This window comes from Chaetura pelagica, unplaced genomic scaffold, assembly GCF_000747805.2.
Source record: "Chaetura pelagica isolate M959 unplaced genomic scaffold, ChaPel_1.0 scaffold1134, whole genome shotgun sequence".
Lineage (NCBI taxonomy): Eukaryota > Metazoa > Chordata > Aves > Apodiformes > Apodidae > Chaetura > Chaetura pelagica.
In genome coordinates this window covers 79,208-92,280 of record NW_009953095.1, presented here as the reverse complement: position 1 = coordinate 92,280, position 13,073 = coordinate 79,208, and the positions used below count along the sequence as shown (strand labels likewise).

The window sequence follows — 13,073 nt, the reverse complement described above, 5'->3', positions numbered from 1 at the left end:
GCGGGGGGAAAAAAGTCTGTTGGCTTATCATAAAGATGAAAGGGAGCCCCATGCTGGTGTGTCTGCAAGGTGAGGTTGTGGCTGTAAGGCTGCTGTGTCTGAGGGAAATGTACTTTTGTGCTTCACTGGTGAGTTGTTTCTTTTGCGACCTCACCCACGGGTAATACTGAAGTTATGAAAAACACCCAAAACCCATCTGATGTGAATGAGTTGCTGTTTCAGAGAATAAGAGACAACAAGATGTTTGTTTATGCAACTGATTTTCCTCTTTAAAGTCCAGATGTCCTTTGTATTTGCACATAGTAGCTACCGCAGAGCAAACACCACAGTTTCTTTTGGCATGGGAGAACTAATTGTGATGTTTTCTTTTGTGTTGCTGGTTTAGGTTGTGGAACTCTGGCAGTGCTGGAACAAAATGAAGCTGGGATTGTTCTACTCAGGAGGTAACATTGCTTTATGTTTTATTTTTGCAAGAGGAAAACTTATTAGGTACCTGTGAGTACAGGACACAACTTATTTTTAGCCATGAAAAGCATTGCATCCACACTACAGTATCTACTGAGGATGTGTCTTTATATTTACATGCATATGAGTGTATTTCTGTGTATGTACAAACGATAGGTTTACATTGCATAGATTATGTTATAGGCGGTAATCTGGATTGCACCTGTAATGTAAACTGTTTTATAGAAAATTACAATGGAAGTTAAAAGCAGCCTCTCTAGCTTGAAATTAAAAGTTTTAGCTTTTTAGGAACAGTGTGTTGCCACCTAAATTTATGCTCTTATGACTGACTTATACTGAAAGTAGAGCAGGAAGCTGCCTAAACTCATGGAGGCCCTTCCTAGGAAATCCAGAGATCCAGTATCCTGAGGATTTGAGGGGAGTTTGCTTTGTGTTCTGGATGGGAGGAGGAGAAAGGTTAGGAAGGAGAGGGTTTAATACTTGGCTATCATTGACCTTTTTTTTTTTTAAGCAATTTTTGAAACAGCCATTGTTTAGATTAAGAGGGCTGACATAGATATGCTTAACAAATAGTTAATCATATTCAGAGAAACTTCTTAATTCATAGTTATAAAGCAAAACATTTTGAAGCTGTTCAATATTTCTAGTTCTGTTAAGTACTGTGGTTTAGTACTGTTCATTTCTATGTTTCCAATGACTTCATTTATTTTGTGGGAGAAAGTCCTGTAAGTTCCTGAGCCACAAGCTGTGTCATTTTCTCTTCTGAAGTGATCTGTGTGTGCCTTTCCCTTATCATTACTGCAGGATGCCATGAAATTTAACCTGAGCTTAGATGAACCCTCAGTTAAGAGGAGTAAATACGTGCCTATTTACCATCAGATAACTGCACGGTCATTGACAGTTGTTCATAGCAACTAACACATGGTATTTGATCCCCTTATGAAGAATTGGAAAGCCCCTTTTAAGGGAGTGTAGAGATCTTTAATATGTTCATGACTGACTTTCTGTTGGTTTTTCATTGTTGCTCAGCTTCCTAATGGTGTTGGGAATTGGATAGAGCTCTCCCAACACAACTTTTATTTCTTTGTTTAGCACAGTTGTCAGAAGCAAATTGCTCCTACCTCTGTAGCAACATCCTGGAGAAACTATAGATCAGGCTGAGACATGTGGTTCCTCTGTGTCTGCCTGGCTAGTTTGAGACTGAAATCAAATTTCACTATCTACGTGTGGAAGGTTTGGCTTGTTTATGCTTTAACTTAAGCAACCTATTCTGGCATACAGTTGTGAAAGCTGATACTATAACAAGTAAGTTACTTGCAATGGGATTTACTGGAAACCCAAATACAAAATTGTTGGTTAGAATGGTAAAGAGGGTGATTTAAATAAATACTGTCTTTGCATATAACTAGTCCAGACTTTTCTGTTGTTCTTTCTCACGGACCAAATCTTCATTATTCCCATTTAGTTTTGACTGGAATGATGGCCTGTTTGATGTGACCTGGAGTGAGAATAATGAACATGTGTTGATCACTTCTAGTGGAGATGGATCTCTGCAAATCTGGGATACAGCTAAAACCAAAGGTCCCCTGCAAGTCTGTAAAGAGCACACTCAGGAGGTAAACCAGGCAAACTTGAAAAACTTCATGAATGATCTCATGTTTGAATTATTAAGAAATTTACTTGTGGATTTATAATCAAAAGTGGGTTTTGTTGTCTATTTTTTAACTTTGGTTCTGTGGTTTTAATTTATAGCTTAATGTTATTTTGAATACAAAGTGTACATATTCGTAGGTACATTCATATGCTGTAGTAGGTACTGCTTTATTACAGAAATCTAAGATCTTCAGAAATAGCATTTATTGTTTCTTGTAGGCCAAGTAGGTTGTATGAAAGTCCTGCAGTCATTCTGTGAGGTTTAGAGAATTATTGGGTAGGTCTCAGTCAGACAGCTGATGCATTTAGCAGTGTTATCCTTGAGGGTGTAGAGTAATACATATTATTCAGATCCTTAGGACTTACGTCGTGCCTGGGAACTGCTTATCCTTTTCCATCCTAGCATCTGTGAGATCCTGCTCCAATAACAGTAGTCAAATATTGGGACAGCATGTATTTTTTTAGTCTTTTGATTACTTTTTGATACTGTTGGATTTGATTTTCTTAAAATCTCCATTTCTTTATGCAGTGCAGTGTGGGTATAGAAAAATGTTATATCCATGTTTTAAAGGACACTTCCTCCAAGTGATTTTTCTACCCTTTTTTTGTGTGTGTGTGTGCTTTCATTCTAATTCTCCCCTGATTTCTGTCAAGTCTTTGAACTTTAGATGCAATCCATTTTAGCCTGGTTTACTGGTGCTTTATCTGAATGACATAAATCTGGATAGAATAACCTTGTGGTTATATAGTCAATAAAAATGATGGAGGGAATCCAGTTTTGTATTCACAAATACAAAAAAAAAGCTGAGAGGCTGCAGTTATGTGACAGTCTGTCTTCTGTACCTTATTTCTTTGTCATTTTCCTGCTTTGGTTTAATGCATGTACTATGTAAACAAAGAAGTATGAGACATGAGTTTGTAGCTGTGGTCAGGATTTTATGTTAGTGCTCAAAGGCTGCTGGTAGTAACAGAAAGATGTAGGCAAAGCGTGATACCAAATTTATTTTTTTTTTTTCTATAATTTTCTCGTTGAAATTCTGTCCAAAAGTTTATTTTGGTTCTGCTACACCATCTGTTGTTTGTGAACTGAATATTTCTGTGTCCAAGTCTTAGCTCAGCAGGTAGCATGGTGAGATGGAGGCACTCAACCATGAACTAGACAGGCAGTGCAGGACACGTGAGCTGCATGTTTCTGGTGTGATACAAAAGGTTTGCATTGATTCTTTATAAAGATGCATTAGGGGGATAGATCTCAGAGGAATATACCCAATACTTTGTGGTAAGCACTGGTAGACAGTGCTCTTTAAAATGATTGGCTACCTTCCTAGTCCTTAATCCCTGTCTGACATTTCTAGTTACAGTTTTGTCACTGCATTTTATAATATTTCTAAAGTGTTAATGTCTGGGATCTGTTTCTTTTTTTCTAAATGAGATAATTGTCCCTCCTCAAAAAATGTGCATTTTTAATTTAAAAGCATGTCTTCATCGTCAAAGGACAATGAGTTTTATTCCAGCACTAACCAACTGCTAAATCTCATTAATAAATCGTCTAATTTCTTTTGGTTTTGGTGAAGTCTCACTGGAATGTGAAATAGTAGAATGCTTGAATTAAATTTGTTTTGTAAAGTGAGCCTGAACTTTATTTCTGAACCATTTTTATGTTTTTACAACGATTTTTCATCATCTTTTCATTTTGCCTGAGGCGTTTCTTGCTGCTGTGTGGGAGGCATAAACCACTATTAATGTATTTTAAGATGGAAGGTAAATCACTAAAAGATTAATAGGTAAGGTTTATGCTGTCCCAGCTGCTGGACACAGCTTCTGCTGCAGCATCTCTAAATTTATGTTGGATGCAAGCATGAAAAGGAATGAGGAATAAAAACCAGCTTTACTTGCTTCTCCACATCATCTCCTTGTCATTCTCTTCCCATTAGCTGGACCTGTCACATGCTAAATGGAAAATAACTCTTGCCATTTTCTGAGCCACTTCTCTATTCTGCTTGGAGTTCTTGCCTGAAGGAGAATTTGCCCAGATCCCTTTGGTGCCAGTGCAGCTGCAGAGAGTTGGTCAGTCCCAACCACATCTGCTTCATGGACACAGAGCTGTGTCACCACATATGCTACACAGGCTTTGTGTGCTGACAGCTGGCAAGGGAGCTGTAAACCAGATGTGCACTTTGTCTTAGAATCATAGAATGGTTTGGGTTGGAAGGCATCTTAAAGACCACCCAGTTCCAACCCCTGCATGGGCAGGGACACCTCCCACCAGCCCAGGCTGCTCCAAGCCCCATCCAACCTGCCCTTCAACACTGCCAGGGATGGGGCAGCCACAGCTTCCCTGGGCAACCTGGGTCAGGGTCTCACCACCCTCACAGGAAAGAATTTCCCCCTAATGTATAACCTAAATCTCCTCTCTTCCAGTTTTAATCCATTTTACAAGCCCTTGTACAAAGTCCCTCCCCAGCTTTCCTGTAGCCCCTTAAGGCACTTGAAGGGCCACTGTGAGGTCTCCTTGGAGCCTTCTCATTTCCAGGCTGAACAACCCCAACTCTCTCAGCCTGTCTTCATAAACACAGCTGCTCCAGCCCTCTGATTATCTTTCTCCGCTGGATGCTCTCCAGGAGCTCCATGTCCTTCTGTTGGGGGCTCCAGAATTGGACACGGTACTCCAGGTGGGATCTCACTATCTTACTGTCAGGGAGAGCTCACTATCTTACTGTCAAAGATAGAGCTGAGTAAAAGTAGATCTGATACATCCAAAATAGGTGGGGCTAGGTGAGCTGTATGGCAAAGGTGCATATTTCTCAGAGACATGGTTCTTTCTAGAAAGTATTGAGCCAAACACTTGAGCTGAGCTGACTTTATGATGCTGTTGTGTGCAGGAGGCATAACTGCCTAGAGGCATTTCACATCGCAGCAGTACAGGAGTTGAGCACAGGCTCCTGCACAGATTCAGGGGGAAGGAGAGAGACTAATGTTTGTGCAGAGGCTGAGAGCCACTTGTCTTGTTCTTATAATATGAGGAGGTAGTTGTGTGTCTCCTCTGTTATTTTAGCAGAAGATTGTTGGCAAGGAGGGTGTTCTAATTAGCTGTAGTACTGGTACTTAATGGACAAAAGCCAAGATGTAAAGGCATGCTTTGGAAAAACAAAAAAAATAATTGTCTCTCAGTTTGTTATTTGATTTTGTCAAGTGCTGTCTGAATGTCTTGTACATTTGGATTCTAAGCCTCTCAGGAAGGGAGATAGCACAGCATAGTGCCAGAGAAAAACACCTTTCAGTGTATGGGAAGCAGGACATAGTAAAATAAAAAAGGAAAGCTGCAGATAATGCACTTTTGTTAGCTGAATGATGAATCATGAGTGAAGTTGGGTTTTTAATTTTCTTCTATTTGTTTAAGGATATGAATGTAAAAGAGTGTCACAGAACCTGCAAAAAGATAAAGATCAGGAGTATTTTATGGCATGTATTTCATATGAGAATTAAATGTCGTTAAAGAAGTGTTAATTGTTAGCTGAAACCTCAAAGATAACTCCATAGTCAGCCCTGAAGAGAGATGGCATTTACATTGCTAGCAATTTGAAGCTAGATATTTGAATAAAATTAGATCAGAGATAAGAAATTGGTTTGAATTATGAGTTTTTTACTGTTTATAGAAACTTATGGTGATCATGGGTCTATACGGATATTGTTACAACTTTATTATTTTTTTAACTTTGTGTTTTGGCCCATCACTACTTTTTCGGATGCTTTACTGAGCTTGCATATACCTTTAATGCCAGACTGAGATGTTTAATTTTATTTAGGTAAATAGCATTGTTGGCAGCTTTGCTGTGCTTGACTGGTGTAGTTTTTTAGTTGATTATGATGCAATCTGCAAATCCAAGTCTACTGTGTGAAACTTTGGCTAAGTTGAGTTTGAAACTTGTATTCTAATGCTCTTTCTAAACTGGTGTTATATCATTTATAGGCATATAGTGTTGACTGGAGCCAAACTAGAGGAGAGCACCTAGTGGTGTCTGGTTCATGGGATCAAACAGCCAAGCTGGTATGTTGGTTTTCTGCTGAAGGTGAAAAATGTGGTTGAATAGTTATGAATAGTTATTTGTTTTGAGAAACAGCATTAATTCACTTTTGATCTTTATTTTCACACCAAGGCTTAAATTCTGTTTTAACTGAGATGTTAATTTATTCCTCAGCTGATACCAGTTTAAGTATACAAATACTTTTCATGATACATGGTAAAAAAAGGTTAATTTAGTCCTTTCTGTGTGTATAAAACTTTTTCATGTGTGCAATCCTTTCTTTCCATATCTAATGTGCACCTCAACAGATTTCTTTTTGTTTTATTCAGTGGGATCCAGCTGTGGGGAAGTCATTATGCACTTTTAAAGGCCACGAAGGGGTCATTTACAGCACTATATGGTCTCCACACATCCCAGGTTGTTTTGCATCTGCCTCAGGTAAACATGATTGTAAAGGAATTCTCACAGCAAAAAAACCCCACTTGTGTGTTATTGGGTTAGTTCAGCACTTTGTCCAGCAGATGGTAGTTGTGTGTCATAACTAAAAATGGAAGGAGCTGCTGGAGTTGTATGTTTTGTTACAATCTTTCAGTCATCCTCTTGGTCATTTAAGCAGGGATCAGCAGTTTTCTAGCTGTCACAGTGACCTTGTGGCAGTTGTTTGTTATTTTGTGTAGCTCTCTTCCATTCACCTCATTCTTGTTATTGAGTGCTAAATCATGCTTTATTTTGTGTTCTGGCTTACATTTTGTTCAGGTTATCCCAAGCGTCAGTCAACCCTTAGCTCTGTGAGAAACACAGTCAGTTCCTGTTGAACTGTTTAAAGTACTGCTGGGGATATCTCTGCCTTGTTCTTTGAAACGGGTAATAATCAGTTCTACTGTTCTGCTTTGAAAGTGCTAGGCATCTTGCTGGTCAATACAGTCGTATTTGAGTTGGGCATACCCAAAGGCAAAGAGGCTGGTGAGGTGGCAGTGTTCTCCAGAGGCACACCAAGAACTCTGGACTGAGATCTGCAGCCTGACTGCTGGCTGAGCAGGGGTGCTGTGAGCCACAGAATTTGTGTGGGAGACAGAGGTGCAGTAAGACACTGCCTTAGTACTAATATAAGACATTAACTCCAGTGGCTTAACTTTATTTGATTTCAAGTCTGTTGGACTTGTGTACTGATTTAAGTAGAAGCTTTTTAGCTCTTATATCAAGAGGGTAAGCATGTATAAATATCTTTTCCTGTTATGAAATTAAAGAGAGACAGTGAGTCTTCCCTGTTCTGTGGGGACTTTGATGAAAAAGTGCTTTCCTAAGATTTCAGTCTGGCTGTTTCTCTTTGACTGCAGTTACAGAGTTGATCTGGAATGACAAACAAGTTACATGTATTTGTTCTAACATAGTAGTGCTTGGAAGTTGGGTGCTGGTGCACAGCAGCACCAACTTATCTAAGGATTCATTGAGGTAATGCTTGGTGAGATTCCTATCTAGTGGGATGTGCAGAAACTTACAGGGCTGAGTCCTGTGTGCTGGATGAGCAGTTCTACTGAAATGCATCTGTGCACCACAGAGTGCTGAGCTGGTCAAAGCTAAGTGGAGAAAACAGTGCTTGGTTCTAGAGGATGCTGTGATCTCTTTAAGTCCTCTCGGAAGCATCACCTCCATGGTAGTCTTACTCATATAAAATTTCTGATATTGTAAATGAAGAAAAGGGCTTTAATGGTTCAGCTGGTTATTTGTTTTTTACGCTATGAAGCCAAACTGCTCTAATACAGTGGAAAACATTGGCTGGTAAATTCTGTATGTGGTGGTACTTAAATTGGGTACAGCAACACACAATTGATCTGTTCTTTCTTCTTTTGTAAATTTTGCCATTTGAAAGGGACTATCATACTGCTGGAGCCTGAACCTAATTGCAGTCAGTTTTCACTCATCAGTGACCCCATAGTATTTTACAGAAAAAACAACACACACAAAAGACACAGTATTTCTCTTCTTTAAATACTACTCAGGTGTGAAATAAAAATCTTACAGTGTAATGCTAGCTGTAAAGTCATTAGGTAAAGGAAAATTAAGGCTTTAAAGTGCTGGTGCACTCTGTTTAAGATTTCCAAAATAAAACATCTGGTGTGTTTCTAAGTGAAATAGCGTAATGACATGACGATGTGGAAAAAGTTTGTTTGCTTTTGGTTTTAGTTTACATTGGAATTTTCCTGTGGTTTGATTAGATTACTTGACTACAGAAAATATATATTAGGAGTTTTCTCTTTGGTAAGCAGGACTGTGGGTAGTAGGAAGTACTCATGACCCTCTAGCTCTGGGTGTAAATGCCATTTCTTTGTTGTAAGAATGGCTTATCAGACAGTTAATGCTCAGAGAGTTTACTGCACTGTTCCATGGTCAGTGGCATTCTACTGTCAGTCAAGATACGTCATGAAAGTCAGGTGGAATTTTTCAGCAGGCTGGGCCTTCTTGTTTGAAACTTGTTACAATCCACACACTTGATAAGGATGACAGGAAATTATGGGACAGAAAGGTTAATTTCACTGATAATCTTTTGTTGAGCCAGAATCGGAGCAGGAGAAGAACTGCAATCCATGATAGTACTGTATGGAGTTTACAGCTGTTGCCCTCTTTGAGAGACCTGCTGGAAAGGTGGTCCCAAGTTTTGTGGTCTCTTCAACTTTGTGTCATCTTGAAAGTTAGTAACTGAAAATGTCTGTACTTCTTATACTTCCTTTCATCTCCCTTGTGGTTTGTTTTTTGGTTTTGTTTGTGGGGATTTTTTTTGTTTGTTTGTTTGGGGTTTTGGGGGCTTTTTTATTATTTTTAAACTATTCGTTTTTTGAAGAGTGTCATTAAAGTGTATTGAAGCATTGCCTTTTTGAAGGAGGTTGCACTGCTGAAGGGTTGCACAGTGTGGGTGTGTTCTTCGTCTTGCCCCTCTTGTCCCCTTTCTCTCATCCCACCTCACACTGTTCACAGCCATATACTCACTAATAGGAAAGTCTTAGCACTTCAGACCAGAAATGAGATATTTCATGTTGCAGCATCTTCAATTTTCTGTGTGTTAGTAAAATAAATTAGATACGTTGTTAACCACAGTAACATTTAAGTACAGCAATGCACTTTTAAAGTTTATTTTTTGTTTTTAAGAAAATTAAAAAGATGGAAGGAGGTTTAGGAACCTCTTGGAGGCCTCACTCCTGCCCTTTTTCTGGATTTATTTGAATCCACATAGATACTGATATTGATCTCTCAAGGTCCCTTCCAGCCCCTAAGATTCTATGATTCTATGATACCAGCAAAAGTTGAATTTCTGCTTCAGTAATTTGTTTGTGAACACTGAAGACAGAAAACCAAACACAGCTCAAGCCACGGTGAAATAACTGCTCAGAAGGACCATTAGGTACCTGGATAATTTTTGCCTGAAGCTGTTATGGTTAAATCTTTGCTTTTGGAGTTTGACTTTTTCTCAAAGTATTATGAAAATAGAAAAAAAAAAATACAGGTGAAAAAAAAAAGGCGAAACGTAAGGCTGCAGTATAGAATCACAGAATGGTCAAGGTTGGAAGGGACCTTGAGATCATCAGGTCCCAACCTGCCCTTGAACACTTCCAGGGATGGGGCAGGCACAGCCTCCCTGGGCAACCTGTTCCAGTGCCTTCCTGCCCTCATGGTGAAGAATTTCTTCCTGATGTCTAACCTAAATTTCCTCTCATTCAGTTTAAAACCATCCCCCCTTGTCCTGTCACTGCCCTCTCTGGTGAAAAGCCCCTCCCCAGCTTTCCTGGAGCCCCTTCAGGTACTGGAAGGTGCTCTAAGGTCTCCCCAGAGCCTTCTCTTCTCCAGGCTGAACACCCCAACTCTCTCAGCCTGTCTTTGTAGTAGAAGTAAAGCAGTTGAAAAAGAATTTAATACTAAATATGGTTATTTTGCCTCGTTAATCCTCCAATCTGAATACATACAGGAAACACAAGTTTGTCTGCTGTGGACAATAAAGTGCAATTGAATTACAGAAGATAAATATGTCTGATCGTTCAGTTAAATTAACTTTTATTCAGCAACTGATACACTTCCATTTAACATGCACAGGGGCATGTGAGGTACTTTACAAAGCTATTGTCTTCATGTGCACACAACCATTTGTACTCTCAGCAAGTAAATGGCTTATCTTTTTTTTTCTATTTGAAGTTGAGAGTTAATAGTAACAGAACAAAGTGTTAATTGTGTGTATGTAAATAACTGCTGTTGTGATGCCGGTAGCAATTTCTGAGCTGATAAGATAAGCAGGATGTTCAAGTGGACGTGCAGCACCAAACTAGAGCCCTGAGCCCTGGCAACATTGAAAAAAACAGTGGTGTGGAAAATGTCGTTAGAGAAGTGACATAAATATTTAACAGCATCTTGATGGATAAAAGGGTTTAATGAGGTTTTGTGTTATTTGTCCAGAAGGTCTCTTCTTTTTTATTTAATCCAGAGAGTAAATTGGTGAGAAGCACATAAAGGAAGTGTCAAATGTACATTATTGTGTAGTCATAAAAATCATTTTTAAAAAATCATAAAATTGTTCTGCTAAAGGATTCTCCATAAGTGCAGAGAAATAGGCCTTGTCCTGTGGTTTATAAAGAAAGCAGCCTATATAGTATCAACTATTTTTATTGCCCCTAAATTTAACAGTGGGAAGTAATTAATGAGTACCATGTTATCCTTGTTTGCATAACTGTAGTATTCTTCAATGTATATATGATGCTGGCGAATGAAAATATGAATGGTTTCTATTTGACAAAGCCCAGATTTAAAATTACTGCTGGGTTTCCTCTTAGCTCCTGGGACCTCTCTTTTAATACTGCATTCCTTTAAAAATTATTACACTGCGTAAGTGCACTGATCAGGGCAGATACATAGTTTTTAAAAAATCTTAAATAAAACAAGAGTTCATCAAATCTGCAGGATAATGTCTGTATGCGTCAATCTTTAGATCAATTAGTTGTATTCTTTGCTGAAAGACTTATTTTCTAAATGGAAAGCCCAAGGCAAAAAATTTTCTCATGCCACAACAAGTTGTGATAATTTCCGAGAAATTTTTATTATATTGACAAAAGTGTTTGGGATTTGTAGCTTTGCTGGCTTACAAATGGACTTGAAAATCCAGCCTCCACTTTTGCAAGCTTTTGCTTTCAGTCCTAGACTTCAAGGTTAAAATTGAAAACATTTTTTATCTCGTATTCAGTTTTATTGCCAGCCTTGCCACATTGAGGTGCCTTTCCAAAAGTTTGTCTTCTTGCCTACCGGTCTCTTAGTGATAAATGTGTGTAGTTAAGGGGTTGTCAGGTGGTAATTTCATAAATCAACCTGGTATGTAATCTTGGCACACCTTTCTAGGTGTTCCAATTTACTGTACAACTTCTTATTGTACAGTGGAGCATCTGGAGAGCAAGCTGAGCACAGACTGTTTTGTTGCCGTTTAGTTAAACTGCTGTTCATGCTAGAAGCTATTACAATATAATTCACCTGCAGTCTGTTGCTTCAAGACAAATCAGCAGAGAGCAGAATTAACCCGAGTCTCATGCCCCTGGTGTGCCAGCTGGAATATTGCTCAGGAAATGTGTGTGGCCCTCAACTGTGGGACACAGCAACCGCAGTAAAGTCCCGTGTGCAGCACATGCTGCAATATAAACCTCTTTCAGGTTATAATATTTGATATTAGAATCTTATATTGTCAAATAATGGTGTAGTGTTGAGAAGAAAAATGCAACCGTGTTTTACAGTGAATGTGTATGTTTTGCATCATTTGGGTTAGAGTTGGGCATCTGGCCAGTATTGCCATTTGCTGAAGAATGGTGTAATAGTAAGTCATAAGTTAGGTCAATTTTGAAATATTTTTTTTTTCCCCAAGATGATTACGTTTAATCATCTTGGAAAACACTGAAATAAGTTTTCAATTATTTTTTATTATTATTGTTATTTTTTAGCAAATTACTCTTTTCAGAAAAAGTCTCTGTGATCTTTTCTGAAGTAACTTAAAGCTCTTCTAATTTTTAGCATTACAGCATTTTGTATTAGACTGAAAAATTACCACCTGGAAAGTACGTTTCCACTGGTAATTATGTTTCCTTGATATCCAGGTTGTGCGACATGGAAATAGATGTGCATTTAGTAGAGTCCTGCTGGGTGATTTCAATAAATCTACTATTTGTGTCACTTATTTCTGTCTCTCTGTGTGGAATCTCTTGTGCTTTATTATTCCTGTTTAAGGTTCCCTTATACTATCTCTGATGGAAATGGACATCATAACTATTTTAGCATGCTAAAGAGATTGTTTTGGAGAGTCATGAGATTTGGTTTCTGTGCTTTATTCTCCTGCATGTTTGCTAGTTGAGTCAGACTAAACAACTTAATCTGGTTTAGTGTTTTAAAAAACTAAAGCAAGCAAGTAATGTTAACTTGTAATCATTCAACAGCACTGCAGAAATACTTATTTAATCAAGCTTTTTTCTGATGTTACACCATATATGCCAATACTTGTGTCTTTTATGCTGAATTCTTTTTCTAAGTAAATTAAAGATATATTATTTGTTTGGGGCTTTTTCTCTTTATGAGGGAACAGTGAAAGGAGATCAGATTTCTTGCTTTAGAGCTTAAAAAAGAAAGGAGATTTTAAAATTTTTTTAAAGTAAAATTTTAAGTTAACAGTACTTCAGTTCTTGGAAAACATTCTATCTGTCCTGGTTAGATTCCTTTTTGCCTTCAGAGAGCATTTAAGGTTCCTTGGGTTTTTATTACTCTCCCAAATACCTAGCTATTTTTTATAGTTAATGGTGCACCTCTGCACTGTCTGGCAGTGATTGCTTAGCCAGTTGTTGTCACAGGATCAAGGAGATGATGGTTGATGGATTTGGGTAAAATACATCTGTGAATAAAAAGCTAGCATAAAACTGA

General features: G+C 38.3%; 1 protein-coding gene across 1 annotated transcript in view; it reads left to right on the top strand.

Moving 5' to 3' along the window:
• Positions 1-385: 385 nt before the first annotated feature.
• PEX7 (peroxisomal biogenesis factor 7) overlaps positions 386-13,073 on the top strand; it is a gene marked incomplete at its 5' end in the record, with an annotated part of 33,298 nt that continues 20,610 nt past the window's right edge. The window contains 4 exons of the mRNA XM_009997049.1: positions 386-443; positions 1,931-2,081; positions 6,089-6,166; positions 6,473-6,581. Coding sequence (XP_009995351.1) covers positions 386-443; positions 1,931-2,081; positions 6,089-6,166; positions 6,473-6,581 — 396 coding nt within the window. The remainder of the gene's footprint in view (positions 444-1,930; positions 2,082-6,088; positions 6,167-6,472; positions 6,582-13,073) is intronic.